The following is a 22,894-nucleotide window of genomic DNA, read 5'->3' as shown; positions in this document are numbered from 1 at the left end:
AGATGGAAGGGTGCAACCAAGGCTGATTGCCCTGGCTGCTCTGACTCCGAAGAAACAGAACTCCACGTGACGCTCGTTTGTCCTGCTTATATTAGGCCCAAATCGAAGTGGATCCTCCAACTTTGTAGGAACCTTTGGCTTAGAAACTATGTTGAGGTCTTAAGGCTACTTAAATATGAAACACTTCCTTTATTTGTAGTCGCTACCTCGAAATTTCTATTTGCGGCGGTGCATACGTGGAGGTATCTTAAAGGGGAAAGAGCTTGGGCGTAACTAGATGCTGCTTATTCGCTAATAAAGTAACTGTCCTATGTTTCTATTTAGCTTCATCCAGAGAATTGTAATAACATTTTTGTTTAGGTAAAACAATTTTAATGTTTTTCTTTTAACTTTTTTTTGTTGTAAAAAACAGGTTTTAATACTTTTATAATTCCCACTAAGGTGACCTGTAATATTCTGATAATTATGTATGCCAATCTTGGGGGGTCGGATAGATTATGTGGCAAGAGCCAATATTATAATAAGAATGCATTATACTATTCTTTATGAACTCATTGATGTTTTGAATATTTCTGCTGACTCCATCACTTCTGTAAGAATAATCAATTATATTTTATGGATTGTAATATGTATTGTGCTTTTATGGCTGTATAGCCGAAATAAAGTTTTTTGACTTGACTTGATATTATATTTATATTTCTTTCAATGAAAAAACAATGGTTAAAGGGAAGTTACAGTTAGTTGATAATGTCAGTTAAGACGTACCGTTTTAAAGAAACAAAACCACTGAAATATACAAATAACTCTAACTCGTACCCTAAAGTAACTATAACTTACGTCCGGCCATGCACAGTTTTGTCATCAATGATGTCATAGGACGTCATGCGTGACGTAATACGGGAAGTAATTAGCAATGGATGGCGAGTGAACGAGTTAAAGTTTTGTTGGGGCACGAGGTAGGATAATTGCGTAGCTCAAATATACAGAGAGGAGAGGAGTAGGATGATTGTTTCTGCTGGTGCTAGATGCAACAACACCTCCACCGATTGACTCAACACCGGACAACATTAGTAACTCATACCCTGGTTGAAAGCACTGTAAAAAGATTTGAGCTTCCTATGGCAGTCAGACAAAATGACTGTCTATATGACTGTGACGACATGCAAAGAGACAAGTAAGCTGAGGCAGACCCCAGCTACAGTTGCAGTAGTGGTTCCTAAACTGGACAAGAAATATAAGGAGCCAGATGAGTCACTAGCTTGTCTTCTGGGTCACCCACAACGGGACCAAATACAATTCTGTGTTTTTTTTTAATCATATACTCCCGGCTACCCTAATGGACACAGCTTTTGGTCGTGTGCAGTAGTGGGTTGGCAGCAGGGCCTGGCCTCTGGCCAGGCCCAGCAACCAACTCCCCCCATGGGCTCCTAACCCCTAGTGGATGACCACCCCTCACTTTACATATTTATCTTAAAAAAATGTTGCCCATGCACAGCGGGGGTTGGCTGCTGCAGCCAACCCTGTGGGTGCCAAGACCCATGCTGTGCAAATCCTTTTGCTGTGTGTCGGTGTGGTGTTGCCTGCAGGCCCTGCACACTATCCCCTGCGGGTTACCAAACGCCTCATGAACCCATGTCAAAATCACTGTTTTGACCTGTAGTAAAACCCGATTTTAAATATTAAATAACTCACCTCTAAGTGTTGCTACTCAGAAGGTTGGGTGCATAATATGTAAGTGTTGAACATATTCCCCAGCTGAAAGCGAAGAGAACTACCCAATCTCCCAGGAGTTCTCATCAATAAGGTAGAAATACCTAAAGATACCATCACATTTACGTGGTCTCACCCGGGACGGTGTTCCATCGTAACTTCTATTCCCTGTAGGAAGATGGACGGCCTCAACAATTTCATCATCTGCATCAACCATCTAAGGAGCCTCTGATCTGTCTGAACCCGGAAGTGAGTGGCAAACCGGTATGGTCACAGCTTCTTCAGCACCCAAATCACAGCAAAGGTTTCTCTCTCAATGGCAATCCCATCTTTGTTCCTGGGGAAGTATCCCCCTACTGATGAAGTCTACAAGTTAGTCTAGGGCTGCCTCATTTAACTGGGACAATACTGCCCCAATGCCATACTGTGAGGCATCAGTTTGCACAATAAATTCTTTGGGAAAGTCCGGGGCCTTGATTACAGGGGATGTGCACATGGCCTGTTTGAGGAAGTCAAAGGCTTTCTGGCATTCCTCTGTCCAGATCACCTTTCTTGGCTCCTTCTTCAAAGTCAACTCACTCAAAGGTGCAACAGTGGTACCATACCCCTTGACAAACCTCCTGCAGTAACCAGTGAGGCCCAGGAATGCCTTCACTTTTGTCTGCCTTTTGGGGGGCTTCCTGGCCATAATGGTTTCTATCATGGCCTGGAGGGACTGCTCCTTACCCCTGCCCATCGGGCATTCCAAGTACACTATAGACTCCTGCCTTATCTGAAACTTACTGGCCTTGATATTAAGGCCTGCGTGTTGCAGAACCTGAAGCACTTCCTGGAGCTGAAACGGGTGTCTTACCAACTGCTACTGCTGTGGCATCCAGGTAAGGAGCTCTGAAGACCTCCATTTAAAGCCACATCCTGGTTCACCAGCCTCTTGAAGGTGGCAGGGGCATTTTTCTGGTCAAAGGGCATTACCTTGAATTCGAAGTGGCTTCTGGTGTGGAAACGCTATACTCAATTTAGCTACCTCAGTTAGGGCAATCTGCCAGGAGCCTCAAGTCAGTACAAAAGTTCTCAGGAACTTTGCAGTTCCCATCAATGAGCTCATCATCTGAAGGGATGGGTCACTTAATTGAGCCCCTTGTATTCCAGACAGAACTGGAGCTATGGTCTGGTGCCCGGTGGGGCAGCCTCTGGAACCAGCATCACTGGGCTGGACCAGGGACTACTGCAGTGGTCGCAACTCCAGCATCTTGGAGACCCACTCCTTGGTGCTGTCCCTCACCTTGCCTGACCTTCTGTAGATTTGTTTTTGACAGAGGAACTGTCACCAGTGTCCGTATCGTGGGTACACAAGTTAGTAAGCCCAGGGCTGAGGGAGAACAGAGATTGAAACTGTCCCAATAGCTGGCGACAGTCCCTCTGCTGCTCTGGGGTCAGAGTAGGGGAGAGGTTGACACCATCCACTGACCCATCTCTCTCCTTGGATGACACAAGATCAGGGAGAGGTTCCCTCTACTCCATCATCCGTCACTAAAAACGTGGTGACTTTTGCCCTGTACCAGCTACAGACACATTTCAAGCACCTATTTTATATTTATTAACAATGAAATCTAATGACTATGTCAGAATTTTTATTGAATATATTGAAAATGTAATTTTAGTAAGCTGCCTCTGCTGAGCTGGGGACTTCCAAGAAAAGGCCTATTGAATTCTGTCGAGTCTCTGAAGCCACACAGGAGGTCCGCTAAATGGCCCTTAAGAGTGCAACTCTTTGTCCATGATAGAAGAGAAAGGAGATGCACTTCTTCAGGGCTCCTCTCAGGTCACAGATGGCAGGTCCAGGCCTCTTCTGCAAAGCTCCGTGGCCCCACTGGGACAAACCCGCTTCAAATATCCAACCATTGGTTTCAGACCATGGCTACAATTTCAGCAGCAGCAGCCCACTCGAGATGCCCCATGGTGGGGCTACAGGCAATTGAGGAGGAGGACCCATAGGGGGTGTCTGAGTGTCTTGAGATCCACCAGGTATGAAGCCTACTCCTTCCTTTCAATCACCTCGTAGGGCGCTATCCAATGATCTTGGAGGGCCCTGTGCTCAACTGACGCCATCACTCTCACCTTCTGGTCTGGCTAAAACTCAACCAGAGTGACCTTCTGGTCATATTGTTGCTTTGTCAACTTCTGGCTAGCTTCTAAGTTATCAGAAGCCTTTTTCCAGAACGTCTGCATTTGGTTGCAGCAGGTTAGCATGTAGCTCACCACATCCTGAGAGGGCTTCTCTGGAGTCCAAGAAGGCTCAGTCCTACTCCTTTCTACACTATTCTATGTATGCAAAGAGTAGGCACAGCAAGAGGACGTCCCACTTCCACCTCATGGCCTCCGGTAGGTCCATACTTATGTCCTTGAGGGTCTTGTTGAATCTCTCATCAATCCCATTAGTCTAGGGGTGATAAGTTGTGAAGAGCATCTAGGTTACCCCACATTCCTTCCACATGAACTTCATGTACATGGGCATGAAGTTGATGCCACTGTCTGACACCACTTGCTTGGGGAATCTCATCAAGGCCCTAGCCACTGCAGGTGTAGTTATGATTTTCAGAGGGATGATCTTTGGAAAGCATGTGGCATGGTCCACCAACTCCTGGGTAAACCTGTTGCCCAGGGCAATTTTGGGGTCCAGAGACCAACAATGTTGATGCCCACCCTCTCAAAGGAAATGCCAACAGGCATGGGAGTCAGGGAAACCTTGAGCTTCTTCCCTGTCTTCCCACTGGCTTGGTAAGTGAGACGAGTCTTACAGAAAGCATCTGAGACTGTCCTCATCGAGGGCCAATAAAAGTGGGTGACAAACCTGTCAAAGCTCCTTGTCCTGTCCCAGATGTCCTGCCGGGATATCCCATGAGCCAAACCCAGTAGCAAGGCCCTGTAACATTGGTGAACCACCAGCACATGTTGCCCCATGCACAGGCTCTTTAGGCTCACTGTAGAGGAGGCTCCCAGTAAATAAGGTGATCTCCAGAGGTGCCATCAGTTGCCTGGGTTTCGGCCTGCCACCTCAGCCTCTCTGGGGTTTAGCAATCGGTAGGTCCACCCTCAACTTGCCATCCAGCAGGCTCAGGCAGATCTCCTACAAAGGCAGTGTCCTCCCTGGTTGGGTCCATGGCCGCCGCCTCCTGCACCTCATCTACCAATAACGCAGGAGGTTCCAAGGCTGGTTTCCCACGCCATCTGCTGTTCCCTTTCTTTGCAGCTGCCTGGACCCTTCTTCCATGCTCCAGGCTCTCTTGACTCTCCTCCCAGGCAGCCTTGCAACACTTCTTGTTGGCCATCTAGGAGTTTGGCCATCCCGTTCACCACTTAATATACACGGTACTCTAACACATACATTGAAGAAAAACCCACTTACTCTGACACTCTCCTGCAGCGTCTGACATGTGTAGTTGCAGACTAGTGATTTGGGGAAGCTGCTCCCTTATCTGGGAGAGAGACTATTTTGCTAATCACCACCAAAACATAAAAAATGCCCTACGTATGAATGACCTTTTCCACAAGCTATGGCTGAAGGTGACTGTGGTTGGTGCAAGCAACCAAAGTTGAAGTGTCTGAACCAAAGTCGTCTTTTTTTGTTAATTGATAATCTATTATCAGGCAGAGGACTAAAGCTGTCCGGGGAGACACTTAAAATATACAGGCGATCCTGTTTTAAAACATTCAAAAGACTCCTGACTAACAGAACATATTAACTACACAATGGTTTTCCCAAATTAACAACCAAGATGTAATCTACTCTGAAGAATCTGATTGATCGAAGTTCTCAGTTGTTGTGTAATCGATTGGCGGTTTTCAGCTCTAGCCTGCTTAACATCATGCCCATTGTGCACCATTGAGCATACACCAGCCATTGTTCGGACTGGTACATGTTTGTCACTCAAGGTATCTAACACTTGCTTTCATTGGACTTATGGAGTTTTGTCAGTAATAGGGCAGAATAACATTTGTCATTCAGTGCACATGCTTATCCGAGAACAATGTGACATCTTTCTGCTTCTTGACTATCATTGATTGTTTGTCTGTGTTATGACTGTCCCTCTTTCACAGGGGACAACTGAGATGTTTTTTGTTTAATTAAGAAAATATTCTTCCTAATTTATTTTTTCATTCTATGTCAGGTATGTCAAGTATGCTTGTGAAGGAGTCCACTACATGCTATGAAAACAAGACCTCTATTCCAAAGACACTCCTTAACCAATATCGAATACTCCAAAGTGAGGACAAGCACACCTTCTCCACTGATGGTAAAAATACATTTAAAAGAATTGAGAATCATCTACACTATCAGAAATATCATGGACTAAAGAAGCGCTTTCCCTGTACCTATTGTGGAAAGGGTTTTGCTCACAAGTCCTATCTTCTTCGTCACCAGAGAATCCATACTGGTGAGAAGCCCTTTTCCTGTACTGAATGTCTGAAGAGTTTTACTCAGTCGTCAATTCTTCGGCGTCACCAGAGAATTCACACAGGTGAGAAACCCTTTCTCTGCACTGAATGTGGGAAAGGTTTTACTCAGCAGGGAGGGCTTATATGTCACCAGAAAATACACAAGGGTGAGTTTAAAAAACCATTTCCTTGCTCTAAATGTGGAGAGTGCTTTGTGTACAAGTCAGATTTTCAGCGTCACCAGAGAAGCCATATTAAGAAGAGCTTTGATTTTAAATTAGACTTTCAACAAGACCAGAGAATTCAAAATGATGAAAAGCCATTTGCCTGCACTGAATGTGGGAAGAGCTTTACTCTCAAATCAACACTTGAACGCCACCTGCAAATCCACAGGGGTGCAATTGAGAAACCCTTTATCTGCAGCGAGTGTGAGAAGAGATTTCTCTACAAGTCAGATTTAGAACGTCACCGAAGAATCCACACTGGTGAGAAGCCCTTTGTGTGCACTGTGTGTGGAAAAAGCTTTATTCAAAGGTCAAATCTTGGACATCACCTGATAACCCACGAAGAAGCCACTTTCATGCAATCATTATGAAAAGATGTTTCATCAGTGCACATGTTTTAAACATAGCCAGATAATCCACACAGGTGAGAAACAATTTTCATGCATTGAATGTGTGAAGAGTTTTATCTATGAAACAGACCTTTAGTATCATCGTAGAGTTTACATGGATGAGAAGCTATTTTCTTGCACTCAGTACAAGAAGAGCTTGGTGAATAAATGATCTTCACTGTCACCAGACGTTCCATGGGTGATAAGCCATTTGCATTCACAGAATCCAATAAGAAGTTTGTTAAAAAGGACATTCTATGACCCTAGATTGTCTACACAGGTTGGAACCCTAGAAGTTGAAAGATCGTTTCACAAAAGATATCTTCAACATCACAAGAGAATTTTCACGAGGCCTGAACTTTTAAAACGTATTCTGAACTTCAAATGAGTATTCATATCAATTGACAGTTTAATCCCTACACCAGTGATGGGAAAATAAGTTGTAGATCTGCGTTGTGTTATTTACTGCTTCTTCAGTTGACGTTTATTTGCCTGATCGTTTATAAATTCTCACCTACTGCCACCTATCTGAGAAAGCTAGTGTGGAAGGGAATAACTGCATCTGGTATTTCCTGTAGTTGGAACTGTTCAATAGGGATCGGCTGCACTTTGCTTATTGAGGAAAGTCCACTCTTTGTTGTTTTTATCTGAACTAAGTGCTTCTCTATATTTTTGTTATTTATTTTAGCCTGGGTCTTACTTAATGTCATTTCTATGGTGGTCAGCAGTAAATATATGAACCTTATCTTTCCACAAAAGGATGAATTTGGACTTTGAACATCTCTTTTAGGCCATGCTTAGTAGACCTGGGTGGAGTTTCACTCCGCAGAAGTCAGCGAAGTGCTAGAAGAACTCTGCTGCGCTGTGCGGAGTTCCATAAGCGGCAAAGTCTATTGAGTCGCACTGCTCCCACTGATTTTTTTGTGCTGGGAGTTTGTCCTGCGCTGTAAAATCAGCACGAATGGCCCTAGGCATCACAGCAGCGGGCGCTGCTGCTTTCTGCCTCTTGAACAGACATTCTACTCGAGTGGCAGATTTCTCAACGTGAGCGGCCGCCACCAGCTGCTAACACCTGCGTTGAGGAATCTTGCCGAGAGGAGGTATAGCGCCCAATTTTTTTCTCATAAGCGCCTACCAACTTAGTGTTGACACGCTCCAAAGAGAAAACTCCGCTCTGTGTCACCTCACAGAGTGTTTCGGAAGTCCGTGCAGAACGTGGATTGGGCAAAACTCCGCTGGTGTAGTGGAATTTTTCGCCCACCCCTAATTGCTAATCATATCTTGGGATATGATACTTAACTTTTTTGTTTGAATTTCCTATGAATTTGTATGGATTTTTCAAATATATATTATTGTATGCTTTTATGGTTATACTATTTAATGTATACAGAATAAAGATTATCTGATCTGATGGGAAAATACTTTTATAAAAAATGTATTTACAGAATCGCTAGAGAATTCCCCAAGGAGGTTGCAGCTCTCTCAGGGCCTGGCTGTAAAAAGAGTTTTCTATAGTACGAGAAATGCTGCACTCAAAAGTGCTGCACTCAAGTATGTTCTTTCTGTGCAACAAGTGTGAAAAAAGCTTTATTCAAAGCACATGTGCTCTAACACGGAGGAATTCAGACAGGAATGATGCTCTTCTCTTGCGCTGTTAGTGTGTGATCTACACAGGTTGCTCCCTATACATAGATTTTTAATATGTGACAGCCCGCTTGCCCCTACCAAATCACTGCCCCTTGTGCTGTGCTGTGCAGCCCACCTGATTCTGCCATGTTATTGCCCCTTGTGCTACGCAGCCCACCTGCTCCTGCCATGTTACTGCCCCCTTGTGCTGCACAGCCCACCTTCCCCTGCTCTGTAACTGCCCTCTTGTGCTGCACAGATCCCCTGCCACAGCCATGTTACTGCCCCTGGCGCTGCGCAGCCCACCTGCCCCTCAACAGCCATCAGCATTGAAGCTAGGCTTCATGTGAACATGTGGAACCGAGCCCAGCACCTGCCACATGAAACCAGCACTGCAGTGTTTGAATGATCAAGAAACGTGAGGTTTCAGCAACATTTCTAGGGCTGCAAAAGCATTTCACCTTCTTTTAGTACATAATTTTTTTATCATTCTGGCTCCTTCGTCCCAACTTCTCCAATGTGAAGTGTTTTTTAACTAAACACATACATTTAGCGCCCTGGACCTTACTGAGAGCTCTTGGCGTGAGGAGAGGATCCCGGACATTTAGTGACAATTTTGAGAGAGTAGCATTGTGAAAGAGGCTTGTCTTTTAGACCCCGGACTTAACCTGCACAGTTGTTATATCTGGCTCAGCCGTGTAATTTCTTATCAAGCGCCTAGAATCTCAGTCACCCAGAGATCCCCATGGGCAGCAACAGGATAGAGACAGGTCAGCCCAGGAGAGCCCTCTTGGCCAGTCACAGAGTGGAACAGTACAATGCGGGCCGCAGAGTAGAGGAGTCATCGTGAAACCTCCTTTGTACAGGAAAATGAATCTGGCTGTTAGGAGGGGGCAGACCTGGAGGAGGAGGCACAGTTCACACCAGTGGAAAAAGATGGTGTGGCCATAACACAAAACTGATTTGCACTACTTGTGATAAAGTGTTGCATCTTAGTCACTGCAGCAGTTCGTACATAAGAGCAGAGGAGTGTTACACCATTCCCATGCACTGCTGCAGAAAGCATGTAAAATAAAATGGTAATAAAATCAGTTTATCACTATTTTAATTTTTACTCTTTCGAACGGAGACTCTTCCCAGCACCACAAGGTAATTACCCTTCTAACCGGCTCGGTTAAAGAGCTTGACAACGTATTCAGGACAGAATCCTTAACTTAGTTCACTCTTCTCCCCTTTTTTAGCTGTATTAAAATAAGCTGTGTCCTGGATTGTTTAAATCAATCACGTGACCCGCGCTATATGCGCGGTTACTACGAACTCAATCTCAATAGCGCCATCTCTTCGCCAACCACAAACTGAATCCCAAACAGAGTTGGATATTGTCATCAACCCGGGTAAGTCGCCATACCCTTCCTTTAGAACTAAGGACCCTTTGCTATACATTCTTGGGAACCAATGTCATTATTTAATTTTCAGGTATCGGTGTGCCATTCATTGGACCCCTTGAGCACCACATGATTCTTGTTGAGGTGGGTCCTTTTCCCTTGATGTGCAGACATTAAGTAATGGTAACCCTCATAGGTACCCGTTTTAAGTTCCCTTGTTTTCACTCTATAGGGTCTACTCTCCCTTCCTTCCCCTGTCCTGAGGAAGATCCGCATGGCTGAGGCACCAAATTCCCTCGGTTGCCATTAAGTCAGATCGAAACGTCGACGCTATCCCTTCTCGCACCTGGACCATCCTCCCCAATTCCCCTGTTCCAGCTTAAAAATTCAAATGATTTTTAAATATGGCCAGGTAGCATTGAACTGTTAATTCATTATCAGTTTTTGTACATTTGTGTAAATATATGCCACTTATCTTCTGTTTTGAAAACTGTGAGTCCTCTTGACTCCTTCTAACTTTTTTTAGCACCCCTCTTCTACACGTTCCCTTGAACAATTTTCTCCTCTGCTTTCCATGACCCTCTAAGTTTTGTTTAAAATGTTTTTGTCTTTTACTCATCAAATAAATATTTTGTAATATAACATAATTTTGTCTTGCACATCATGTTTGTTTGGTAAAATTGATGATTTATATACGTTTTGTGAGCTGACTATTGCGAGCTCTTAATAGTTTGCAACTGTTCTTATGTATGTACCTGAGGTCACAGTGCCTGATGAGGTTAGAATCATTTTAAAGTCAGGGTTATTTGTTAAGTAACAGCCATGAGGCTGCTGCCACAAATTAGGTCAAATGCACTAGTGATGTCAGTCACTGGTGAAGTCACAGTTGTTCTTGAGGTCACAGCAATTGCTGAGATCACGGTCACTAGTGACATCACAGTGATTAGGGAATTCAGTGGTAAAGACGATTTCACTGTAATTAATTAGGTAAATAACTAGTGAGGTCATGGTCAGTGGTGAATTCTTAGTTACTAATGATGTCACAAGTCATTGGAAGGTCTTTGCCACTGGTGGGTTTACTGTCTACAGTGGATTCATTTTGGGCAGCTGAGTACCAGACTGCACAGACCATATCCAGTTTCCAATGACTTGTGACATCATTAGTAACTAAGAATGACGATTCTCCAATTCTTATGCAGAGAGAATCTTGATTTCATTACAAGACCAGAGGCTACCATTATGCAAATACTTTTATTTGCTGCCCAACATGCAGCCCTTTAAAGAATGTAAATACATCACAAAGAGTAGAACACTCATAACATAACTAGTAGCCACTGTATATTCCAATCTTCCTCTTGGGCTGCGATGACACAGGCGTAAAAGGAGGAGAAAGAAGTATTCTTAAGCGTTGTTATCTGAGGAGATAAAACCAAAAAACGCACTGTATAGTGAATGAAGTATGAGCAGATGAAACACAAAAGATAATGAGTAATACATCAGAATTGTTATAATATATTTAATAACATTATATTGATGATATACAACAAAATAGACCCGAACCCCTCAGGGAGAGGAGGCTGGGATAATGTTACTCCATCACTGCCACAATGGCGAAAAACAATCTGAGGATGGAGAGGATGCCCATGCGCACTGTAGTCCAGGGGAGGAGTCACCTATCCCAGGATACTTCGAAGACTCTTCCAGGACAACAACGTGCAAACATCCGGACCCAACACTAGGCGGCGATCTATGCACAGATATGAATGTCAGCAGCCCTACATGCCAAGAACAGATGCATACTGGTAAGTAGCATATTCATAACATAACTAGTAGCCACTGTATATTCCAATCTTCCTCTTTTGTTCGCTGCTCTGACACAGCTAAGTACTCTCTTCATTTATGGCCTTTCTTATTGACTATATATAATTACTTGACATGTTAATTATCTAATGGTTTAAATTATTGTAACCTTTATGTCTAGGGTATTATTTATTGACCCCTCTTTATGCCTATGCTTACATTTATGCTTATACTGTTTATTTGTAACGTTTTTTCTTACAGTAATTAGACAGGTGTTATGTGTTATAACCCAAACTTTGTTTTTCAGCCTTCCCCTTTCCAATTTATGGTGGGGAACAATGTTTAATTCACTTTATGTACATCGATCGCCTCGCGATCGTGGCATTTGCCTCAGGTAAGTCTTGCCATTAATCCCACAACTCCCGCTTGGCGGGGCACCTACTCCGCGATCTTAAAATTGCTCAATACGCGATGCGGTATCATAATAAGTAAAGGAAAGAAGAAACTCGCATTTACAACACCTCTGTTGGCATTCGACTCCCGCGTCTCTTAGCAACGCGCTGGGAGACGCGGGAGCGTGCCTACTAATTCGTCATTTCCCCTCATTGGTTACCCTGGTTACGAATTTCAAAACGGTAAACTTACGAGCCGGAGCCTCACACGAAGCCTTTTTCTTCTTTTAAAATAGCGGAAAGACGATTGATATCCTCTTCTTTGAACCGCTAGTGCCACCTTGTGGCCTAATTTATTAACTTTAATCCTGGGTTTCACCTGATTTACTCTCTTCATAACGAGAGTTCAAATATATCTTTGTTAAAACGAGGAAAAGTCAATATTATATTATTGAAAGAGAAAGATCTCATTAGGAAGACTTCTGTAAGTAATCCTTTCAAGAATTTTTAATTTGATATAGAATTGTTTATTTATAAAATCATTACAATGAATAATGAAAACAATAACCCAATGCAATCCCCTCAGGAATTGCTGGGTGATAATTTAAAAAGACTGATTGGTGAAGAACTCAAGTCTTCACTCAGAGATGCGGTCGATGCCGCTCTAACCAAAAGAAAGAGAACGCCTCCCACTGAGGAAACCTATTTCTCACTTTCGGATGGAGACTCCTCTTCTATATCAGACCCTAAGAAAAGAGGGAAAGTTACCGAAAAAAAGAAGCATACGAATGAGGCACCTACCCGTGCATTTGTTATTGGTAGCCCTCGCGCTACAATAGATTTTGGTGCTCATAGCAGCACAAAAGAAAGATCCCATTACCTTGGGACAGAGAGAAGAGTTGTCCATAGCGACATGAAAAATGAAGGTAACCTTTACGGTACAAATGAAATTGATGACGATCCGGAATCTCATATCTATGAGAATCAAAATATAGATTAATTCTTTTTTGATCCCCAGGACAGCTTGGAGGATCTTGATGAGGATATTAATAATCCCTCCACCTCATCATGCATTGTCAAAGACCCCATTGGTGGGGAAATGTTTAATCCAAATGGTATTCATCACCCCCGGAGTTCAGAATGGTGGCCAATGGACCACGTCGGGAAATACCTCTCTCAGAGAGTAAGGAAACCTTTAGACAGAGATGCACGCAATCTCATGAGTAACGAGTGCCCTCGTCCCTCCTCAGAGGACAAGATTTGCAACACCCCTAATTTGGACACCGAGATCATCACCTTTCTATTTAAATCTGGAAGAGATCCTAGGAAGGGTATAGAAAAATGCCTCAAACCGTGTCAAGATAAACTACTTGACGTGCTTGGCCCATTAACAAAGATTCTTGATATGACGGAAGAGGCTAGGATCAACAATACACCCATAAATGTTGAACGGCTAAGAGGTTGGTCCCAACGAGCAATCTGCTTTGTTGGCAACGCTAATTCTAACCTCATTAGCGAAAGAAGAAAGGTTGTCCTCTTAAGAATAAACCCGAAGATCGCAGATCTTTCTACCAAAGAAGACATATGTGATGCTAAAGGGTTATTGTTTGGGGAAAATTTCGCACATTCACTTGGAAAGTACGTATTCAACTTTAACGCATTCAGTAGAGCGCAATCTAACATGCGAAGAGTGTTTGGTGGCCGTGCAGTTTTTGGAAGGGCTGATAGGAGGGGACAGTCTATCAGCCGAGGTTTCTACAGGTCCCATTTCTATCCCCAAGACGAAAGAGGCTCCTTCCGCTCCAATAGAGGCTACCGCTCGTACTCAAATTTTTACCCCTCAAGAGGAAGGGGATCAAGATCCAGGAGTGGCAGACCCAGATCCACCAATCAATCTTATCAATGTAAGCCAGAAATATCTTTCATCCTTAAAGGTGGCAGGGAGACTGAGATATTTTGCACACAATTGGGCGCAAATTACTCAAGATCCTTGGGTATTAGAAACAATTGTTGGGTTCAAAACAGATTTTTGGGAAGTACCCTTTCAGGAAAAAATTCCAAGTGAAATGACTCTAGACATGGAGAACTCAAAACTTCTAGAGCTGGAGATTTCCCAAATGTTAGAGAAGGTTGCCATTGTAAGGATCCCTCTATCAGAAATGCAGGAAAGCTTCATAAGTACCATATTCCTAGTCAAAAAGAAGGACAAAGGTTGGCGTCCCGTTATAAACCTAAAATATTTGAACAACTTTCTGACATACAGGCACTTCAAGATGGAAGGTATCCATCTATTAAGAGACATATTACAAGCAAAGGATTGGCTAGTAAAACTAGCAAGTACCTCCGTTTTACATGGAAAGGGACTCTTTATCAGTTCCAATGTCTTCCCTTCGGGCTTTCCTCAGCACCTTGGTGTTTCACGAAGGTCCTTCGTCCAGTGGTCTCTTATCTCAGAGAAAGGAGTTCGCCTGATAATTTACCTAGACGACATCCTCATTATGTCTCAAAATCCTTTGACTACGCAAGAACATCTAAAAATGACAGTAGACCTACTTCAGAACCTGGGCTTCATCATAAATCTAGAGAAATCCATCATGAAACCTACACAGGAGTTAGAATTCCTGGGTTTTCAAGTAAATACCCTCCTTTCAACCCTAATACTTCCACAGAAGAAGGTGACGAAAATAAAGAAATATATTTCCGTTATCCTTTTGAAGGACTTAATTCATCTCAAAGACCTAGCCAGGGTTCTAGGTCTCCTTTCCTCCTCCATCCAAGCTATTTCACCCGGTCCTCTCCACTACAGGGGTTTACAAAGACTAAAAGCTCTAGCCTTAAGAAAAGGTCTTTGGTACGAAGACTCCGTTCCCCTCTCGGAGGATGCTCGAGAAGATCTTCTTTGGTGGGTAAAAAATCTTCAAGCATGGAACGGAAAAGCGATTTTTGTGAACGTTCCAGACTTCACTCTAGAATCGGACGCGAGCACTCGGGGATGGGGTGCTCGCCTAAACAATTTGGAGACCGGAGGGAGGTGGTCCTTACTAGAACAATCCCTTCACATAAACACTCTGGAAATGTTAGCAGCTCTGAATGCTCTTATGAGCTTCAAAGAACTTCTAAAGAATTCCAACACATTAATCCATCTAGACATTTTTTCTGCAGTCTCTTATATAAATCGCCTAGGGGGATCGAGGTCCAAGAATCTTTCAGATATTGCCCAAAAGATCTGGTATTTTTGCTGGGATCACAAAATTATTCTCAGAGCAGAATTCATTCCGGGAACTCAGAACCTGAGAGCAGACTGGAATTCTCGTTATCTCCACGACTCCAGCGATTGGAAACTGAATCCAGAGATTTTCTCTTTGATTCAAAAATTGTGGGGTCCCTTCCAGATAGATCTTTTTGCAAACAGATTAACCCATCAACTTCAGACTTATTTCAGTTGGAGACCGGACCCAAATGCATCAGGGGTACATGCCTTTCTCCAATCCTGGACCGGAATAAATGCTTACGCTTTTCCCCCTTTCTCATTGATCCAGAGATTATTATGGAAAGTAAGACTCGAGCGCTCCTCAATCATCCTTGTAACACCGTTTTGGAAATCACAAGTTTGGTTTCCAGGGGTTATGGAGTTAACAGTGGATTTCCCACGTTTAATCCCATCATCACTCGGCCTCCTCCAGGGCCCAGACGGAGAAGAACATCCTTTGGTTCTAGAAGGAAAATTGAACCTTCTTGTCTGGAAGATATCAGGAATTCAGGAAGATATTCTGAACTTTCAGGAGAAGCTACGAGCCTTTTGGAAGACTCATGGGCACCTGGAACAAGGAAGAGGTATTCAGGTGTATTGAGAAAGTGGTCTTGCTGGTGCTTGGAAAGGGATCTGGATCCCGTACAAGCCTCTTTACAGTAGATAGCCAACTACCTTGCTTATCTTTTTGATTCAGGGCTCTCATATAGAACGATCAATTGCTACAGATCAGCAATTTCTTCAGGACACTCCTTGATAAATAACCTTGCTATTGGAAGCAACCCTTTAATCAAGAGAGTTATGAAAGGTATTAGATTGAGGAGACCTCCTAAAGCCCGTTACAAATCCCTATGGGATGTTAACCTCATCTTTAATTTATTTATTTCCTGGCCTTCCAACGACCTACTTTCTCTTTAAAGAACCTCCATGAAATTGGCGACCCTTTAGTGCCTCATCTCCTTTAGAAGAATATCAGACATTAAAGCTCTGGAAATTTCTAATAGATTCTATTCGTCCGAAGGTGTTCATTTTGACATCTGGAGAAGAACTAAAACAATGTCAGAATCTGTCTTTTATCCTTTCTTTCGTGAATGTGAAAGACTCTGTGTTGTAAACTGTATGAAATGTTACGATAATAAAATTTCTACTTTTAGACCCGCTAACAGCGATCAACTTCTCCTGTCTTATGTTAAACCCTTTAGACCTGTCTCTTCAGCCAATTTAGCCAGGTGGGTATGTCTGATTATGCATGAAGCTGGTGTAGATCTCTCTAGATTGGGAGCTCACTCCTCTCGAGGAGCTATGACTAGTAAAGTATTTTGGGGCGGAGGCTCCCTTCCTGAAATACTTAGAGTCGCAGATTGGTCTAATGCTTCTACATTCTCAAAATTCTATTTGAGACCGATAGAGCATGTTAGCAATGTAGTCTTACATGGCTTTAAACATGCATAATGGTAGCCTCCGCGCTCTTGTAATGAAATGACGATTCTCCAATTCTTATGCAGAGAGAATCTCGATTTCATTAAAGACATACGGAGGCTAACATTATCCCACCCTCCTCTCCCTGAGGGGTTCGGGTCTATTTTGTTGTATATCATCAATATAATGTTATTAAATATATTATAACAATTCTGATGTATTACTCATTATCTTTTGTGTTTCATCTGCTCATACTTCATTCACTATACAGTGCGTTTTTTGGTTTTATCTCCTCAGATAACAACGCTTAAGAATACTTCTTTCTCCTCCTTTTACGCCTGTGTCATCGCAGCCCAAGAGGAAGATTGGAATATACAGTGGCTACTAGTTATGTTATGAATGTTCTACTCTTTGTGATGTACTTACATTCTTTAAAGGGCTGCATGTTGGGCAGCAAATAAAAGTATTTGCATAATGTTAGCCTCCGTATGTCTTTAATGAAATCAAAATTCTCTCTGCATAAGAATTGGAGAATCGTCATTCTTAGTTACTAATGATGTCACAAGTCATTGGAAGGTCTTTGCCACTGGTGGGTTTACTGTCTACAGTGGATTCATTTTGGGCAGCTGAGTACCAGACTGCACAGACCATATCCAGTTTTACTTTTAGACACTTCCAAATGAAATGGACGCAATAAATCACAGAAACACCAAATTTTCAAAGAGAAGTACACAGCGATAGGGGACGGTTTAGGAAGCAAGTCACCTTTATCACGGTACATGTTTGAGGTGAGCTCCTGGAAGTCGCCACCAGTGTGCCTTGATTGTCTGTGATCATGACGAGGCGGTTTTTGTACGAAGTAAAATATTCCAGGAAGCTCTTCTTTTTAAGCCACCAGTAGCTTGGCCATCATCACATATGGGCAAGGGTTTTGGGGAGCGTGAGCAGCTGGTGTTGTGGTGGGAGGCTTTCATGCGGGACTAGGATATATAACACCACCAATCCCTCAAACCTTTATCTCAGCCCCACACTGAGAAGTGCCCCTTGCAAACCTCTGAGTGGGTGCCGCGGTAGCAGTGACTGCCTCTCCCCCAATCCATTAAATGAATCTGTAAGATGGCGGGCACAGACAGGAAGAAGGGGAGTCTCTGAGCACTTGTTTTCAGACTCCTTCGCACTCGTATGAAGGCACTAGCACAGAAGCTTTACCCCACACGATGTATGGCACAACACCCCATCCCGCCTTAATAACACACATGGTGCACACAGGACACTTTAAGAGCTCCAGGTCACCGAGAACTTTCTACATTGCAAGTACATCGGGCGACTGTACAGAGGCGGCAATAATAGAAGGGTGCACATGTAGAGTGCGTTTTTATGTATGTTCGCATGACGCCGCACCATTTCTACATGTCACTAACCGCCGCAGATTATTCAGTCCATTTCTACAATCACAGCAGAAGGTGCTGACAATCTCCCACCAGAGTAGAAACCTGTGCAGACATTTCCAGGCTCTCTCCTCCGTCCGGGCCTGGAGTGGGGCAGGTACAGATATGGGGTTTGAGGGGTTGCGGATGGGTCTGAAGATGAAGACAATTGCACAGACAGACAGGGGTAAAGTAATTTTCATTTATGCATAATTTCATTACGTGTGTATATATATATATATATATATATAAATACATCATTCTAAAAAAGAAGTGTTTAGTATAAAATAATAAAAAGATAAAAAGCAAATGTGCCAATATTTAGACTTGATGTGCAGAAATATGCCATACTATGCAATTTCTCATGTTATGTATAGCTAATAATAATTTGTTGTCAGCAAATCATAGCCTTTTTCTATGTCTTTCAGTTCAGGATAGAGTCTGATGGAGTCGATATTATTACATGTCTGCAAGTTCGTACACCCCGTTCATTGAATAAAACTTTCAGCATTGATTGTCGTTCTTGCGTTAAGGCCAGGCGTACAATATGTATAATATTTTCATTTCCTGATTTACACAGTCTGCAGATCAAGTCCGATTTTAACTTATTCCATCTTTTTCCAATACATTCTCCTGGGGTGCGACCAAGAGGGTAATGCATAAAATCAATTTTTGAAGAACCGCGACCATTCTGCCTCTAAATACATTTGTTGCTTATGTGTCTTATATCCGTTAATCAAAGACCGGACGTGAGATCTAGAAGCCAACATTTCTTTATCTTTAAGGAGCGGTAATTTCTTTACAGAGATGTTTACACTTTCTTTTGAAGATTGCTTGTGAAAATGTATTTTACCAGAGAGATTGGATTTCTAGGTCTTCAATTGATTGATTAAGATAAGTACAGGTGGGCGCATCCTTATTCTGTTGTAATTCCTGCCACACGGCTTGGCATTGTTGGTTTTTGGAAGATTACTTTATTCTGTACAACGTTTTTATTTAGGCCCCTTTTCTTGCAATACTTGATTAACTAATCCGAATTCCAATCTTATCTGAGCTGGAGATGCATTTAGAGGAAGATGAAATAATGTTTAGAAGAAAAGCAGAATTAACGGCGGACTCCAATGACTGCACCTCCTTACTGTGTTCCCGATTCGTATAAAATGGTTTTAAAAGTTAGTGATGGTGTGCAAGCAAACGCCCCTGCATCCGCCGTTAGTAGATGCCAACTGCCAAGCAGATAACTGAAAATTCGGAAGGGGTTTGGGGCGGTGCACCACCAATTGGCTTATCAATATATTACACCAAGTGGTCAGTAGTTGGTGGTTCAAAAAGTCTTTATTTTAAATTAAATTGATTATCCAAACAAAGCCTCAGCCAACGCGTTTCGTTCACATTGAACTTCGTCAGGGCTGGAAGAATACAGAAAAACATGACATAAATACACATAACATTTAAAAATGCATTGAAAGACACCATTTAAAAGTTGACACAAACTGAGAGAATACGCACAGGACAAATATTAAGTGTACCCTAGACAATTAGCATACAAATATTACTAAACACAACAAGTTTTTTTTGAAAAAACAACACGTAACAATACGAACTAAAACAATTGCATTAATGTCAAGGGAGGCGACAGTGTGCCTCTGTGGTTCCAAAATATTAACGTTCTGAGAGACCCTTATTGTATGTGAGTACAATTTAAACAGGAGTACCCCTAACTTGAGCATAATTACTATAGTTTTGAATCTGAAATATTAACGTTCTAAGAGACCCTTATTGTATGTGAGTACAATTTAATCAGGAGTACCCCTAACTTGAGCATAATTACTATAGTTTTGAATCTGAATGCCCCATGTGGCCATGTGTAATTCGCAGTATTTAATCAGAAATTAGGGGAGGAATTGGCGGGGGCATGTATGGGCCTGTATAATTCAAAATTGGGTTTACCCATACTGTCAATGGGCTATCTTGTACATAGGAAAAGCAAGCTCAATTAGGGTAGAAAGGCAGGAAAGAAACTATGAAGAAGAACGTCCCCCATAGGGAGACACGTACCATAAGTTGAAAGGCAAGTGCAATCCAATGGAAAACCGAAGTGTATGTAGACATGCTTCGAGTGCGCATGCTAGCTCCGTTATCTCAAATATTCCGTATGGGGAGATGGTTAGAACCAGACGGTTATGTAGTGAGGAACAAGGATTCAGGGAGAACATTAACGATATCAAACAGCGTTTCACACACAGGGGATACAATCCCAGTACACTGGACAGAGCTGAGCGTAGAGTCTTAAAACTCCCTAGATCCCAGACGCTTTTGCAAAATGACAGAGGGGCTTCCAGGAACTCGCTCACAAGTTCCAAAACAGGAGAAAAAATACGTCCTCCCCTAATTTCTGATTAAATACTGCGAATTACACATGGCCACATGGGGCATTCAGATTCAAAACTATAGTAATTATGCTCAAGTTAGGGGTACTCCTGATTAAATTGTACTCACATACAATAAGGGTCTCTTAGAACGTTAATATTTCAGATTCAAAACTATAGTAATTATGCTCAAGTTAGGGGTACTCCTGTTTAAATTGTACTCACATACAATAAGGGTCTCTCAGAACGTTAATATTTTGGAACCACAGAGGCACACTGTCGCCTCCCTTGACATTAATGCAATTGTTTTAGTTTGTATTGTTACGTGTTGTTTTTTAAAAAAAAACTTGTTGTGTTTAGTAATATTTGTATGCTAATTGTCTAGGGTACACTTAATATTTGTCCTGTGCGTATTCTCTCAGTTTGTGTCAACTTTTAAATGGTGTCTTTCAATGCATTTTTAAATGTTATGTGTATTTATGTCATGTTTTTCTGTATTCTTCCAGCCCTGACGAAGTTCAATGTGAACGAAACGCGTTGGCTGAGGCTTTGTTTGGATAATCAATTTAATTTAAAATAAAGACTTTTTGAACCACCAACTACTGACCACTTGGTGTAATATATTGATAAGCCAATTGGTGGTGCACCGCCCCAAACCCCTTCCGAAGATGAAATAATGATCTAAACACTCTTGCCGATCCAGTATTAATCCGGACGGCATCTCTCCCTCGAAAAACTTACTTTCACATGTAATGCCGGGTATCGGTGTAGCTGAGATGACTTTCAGTAAAGAGGTGATGCTTGGTCCAGCTAAAGTTCTTTGTAGAGATTGAACGGTCAAGGTAGTAGCTTTTCTCTGCAGATATTTCTTGTGCTGTTGGAATGTGGCCCTATCATTGAATAATACACCCAGACACCTGTAGGTAGAAGTCAGCTCCAGTTGTTTCCACATAGGAACCAACTCTTCCGTTTTTTTTTATTCTACCGCTAACTTCCATCACCATTCATTTCTTTAGGTTGACTGTCATGCCATTTATTATAGTGTAAGAATACAACTTATCGATTAGTCATTGTAGGCCGAATTTTGGTCTGACTCATCAGGATGACATAGTCAGCATACAAAATCTGCATAGTACCTATTTTTGGTGCATGGGAAGTTATTTTATTTAGTTCAAGATTGAGAGATCGGCCAAAAACAAATGAAAGAGATATGGGGCCAACACACATCCTTGCTTTAGCCCAGTGGTTCCCAAACTGTGCGCCGTGGCTCCCTGGGGAGCCGTCAAGCCTAGCCAGAGGAGCCGCTCACCAAGCACTTTAATACATTTAATGTTATGTTATGTTATGTTAACAGAACTTATAAAGCGCAGTGTATACCTGGAGGTGTCTTGGTGCTAGTTCAGCAATCGTAGGTGAGAGAAGAAAGAAAGCCTACAGATTAAATAGCCATTTTTAGGTCTCGCTGGCGTTGCAGCGTGAAGCGCTGCTGCCAACGAGAACTATTGTTGCCGTGATGCCTCTCAAGGGAGACAGACCGGGCACGTGCAGCGATCGGGGTCTGTGGACGCGCTTCTGAGACGCGCTTGTTTTTAAATGGTCGCACGCACGCTTCCTGTGCATCTAGATAAAGACTTGACCGCTGAGAATCCACTTACAAGATGGCGCTCATCAACGTGCTACGTCAGCACGATGCAGGGCTTGTGAGCGCGCTGCAGGTTGAGAGGAGAAATTTTCCGATTGCAAATATGATGCGGTTGCGGCTTCCCTCATTAAATTTAGTGTCTTACATTCGCGGTATGAAGCGCAACTCACTTCTCCATCATTACGCTAATTCTCTCCTGTCGTGTTGAGATCACTGCACAGCAGACGTCCTTCTCGCATTGGGTTCCTTCGATGAAAACCCGGCAACACCAGAGATAGTTTAAGTATTTTTTTCTTTCAGCCACAGCTACTTTAAAGATGCTTCTAACTCCGAGGATGCTTCCTTCTCTCTTACTGCTACGTGCTTGCTCTTAAGGTCAGGTTTCAGCTTGCTCCTTCTTCTTTTTGCATTTTCTATGTACACACGTGGGCTTCTTGGTGTGCTGTTCTGTTCAGCTCGTTGCCATCATTGTTAAGTAGACTCCGAAGCTATAGTAGACTTGAGAATAACCTTCATCACGACAGGAACAGGTTGCCGGCCAGAACAGAATTGCCTTTCAACTGTAAAAACGGGCAATCAGCTGGCATTCTAGAATGCCAGCTGATGACAAGCAATGCAAGTGCGAGGGCAGTGACGTGCGTGGAGGGGTACGGGAACCTACAGGGGACAAGAGGGGTTGGGAGGAAAAGCGCAACACTACAGTTTGTTGTTCAGACTCCTCGCTTCTGACTTTGCTTCATGACATCCTCAGATGGCCAGTTTGAACAAAAAGCTTTATTAAAAAAAATCTCCAACTGCTTTAAGAATGATTTCATTTGTAAAAC

The 22,894-nt window shown here is 42.7% G+C and overlaps 1 protein-coding gene across 5 annotated transcripts in view; it reads left to right on the top strand.

The window, feature by feature from the left end:
* LOC146869490 (uncharacterized) overlaps positions 1-22,894 on the top strand; it is a 117,572-nt gene that overhangs the window by 80,717 nt on the left and 13,961 nt on the right. For 4 of the 5 annotated variants that reach the window (XM_085599941.1, XM_085599943.1, XM_085599935.1 and 1 more), the window contains one exon: positions 5,880-10,418. In XM_085599941.1, the coding sequence (XP_085456067.1) occupies positions 5,880-6,742 (863 nt within the window). In that variant the 3' untranslated portion in view covers positions 6,743-10,418. Of the gene's footprint in view, positions 1-5,879; positions 10,419-22,894 lie in introns of those variants that run through there. The other variant, XR_014960049.1, reaches the window with a different exon arrangement.

Source organism: Triturus cristatus, chromosome 1_1, assembly GCF_964204655.1.
Source record: "Triturus cristatus chromosome 1_1, aTriCri1.1, whole genome shotgun sequence".
In the NCBI taxonomy this organism is placed as follows: Eukaryota; Metazoa; Chordata; class Amphibia; order Caudata; family Salamandridae; genus Triturus; species Triturus cristatus.
Note: the sequence above shows the minus strand (reverse complement) of the source record. Positions and strands in the feature narration are given on the sequence as shown.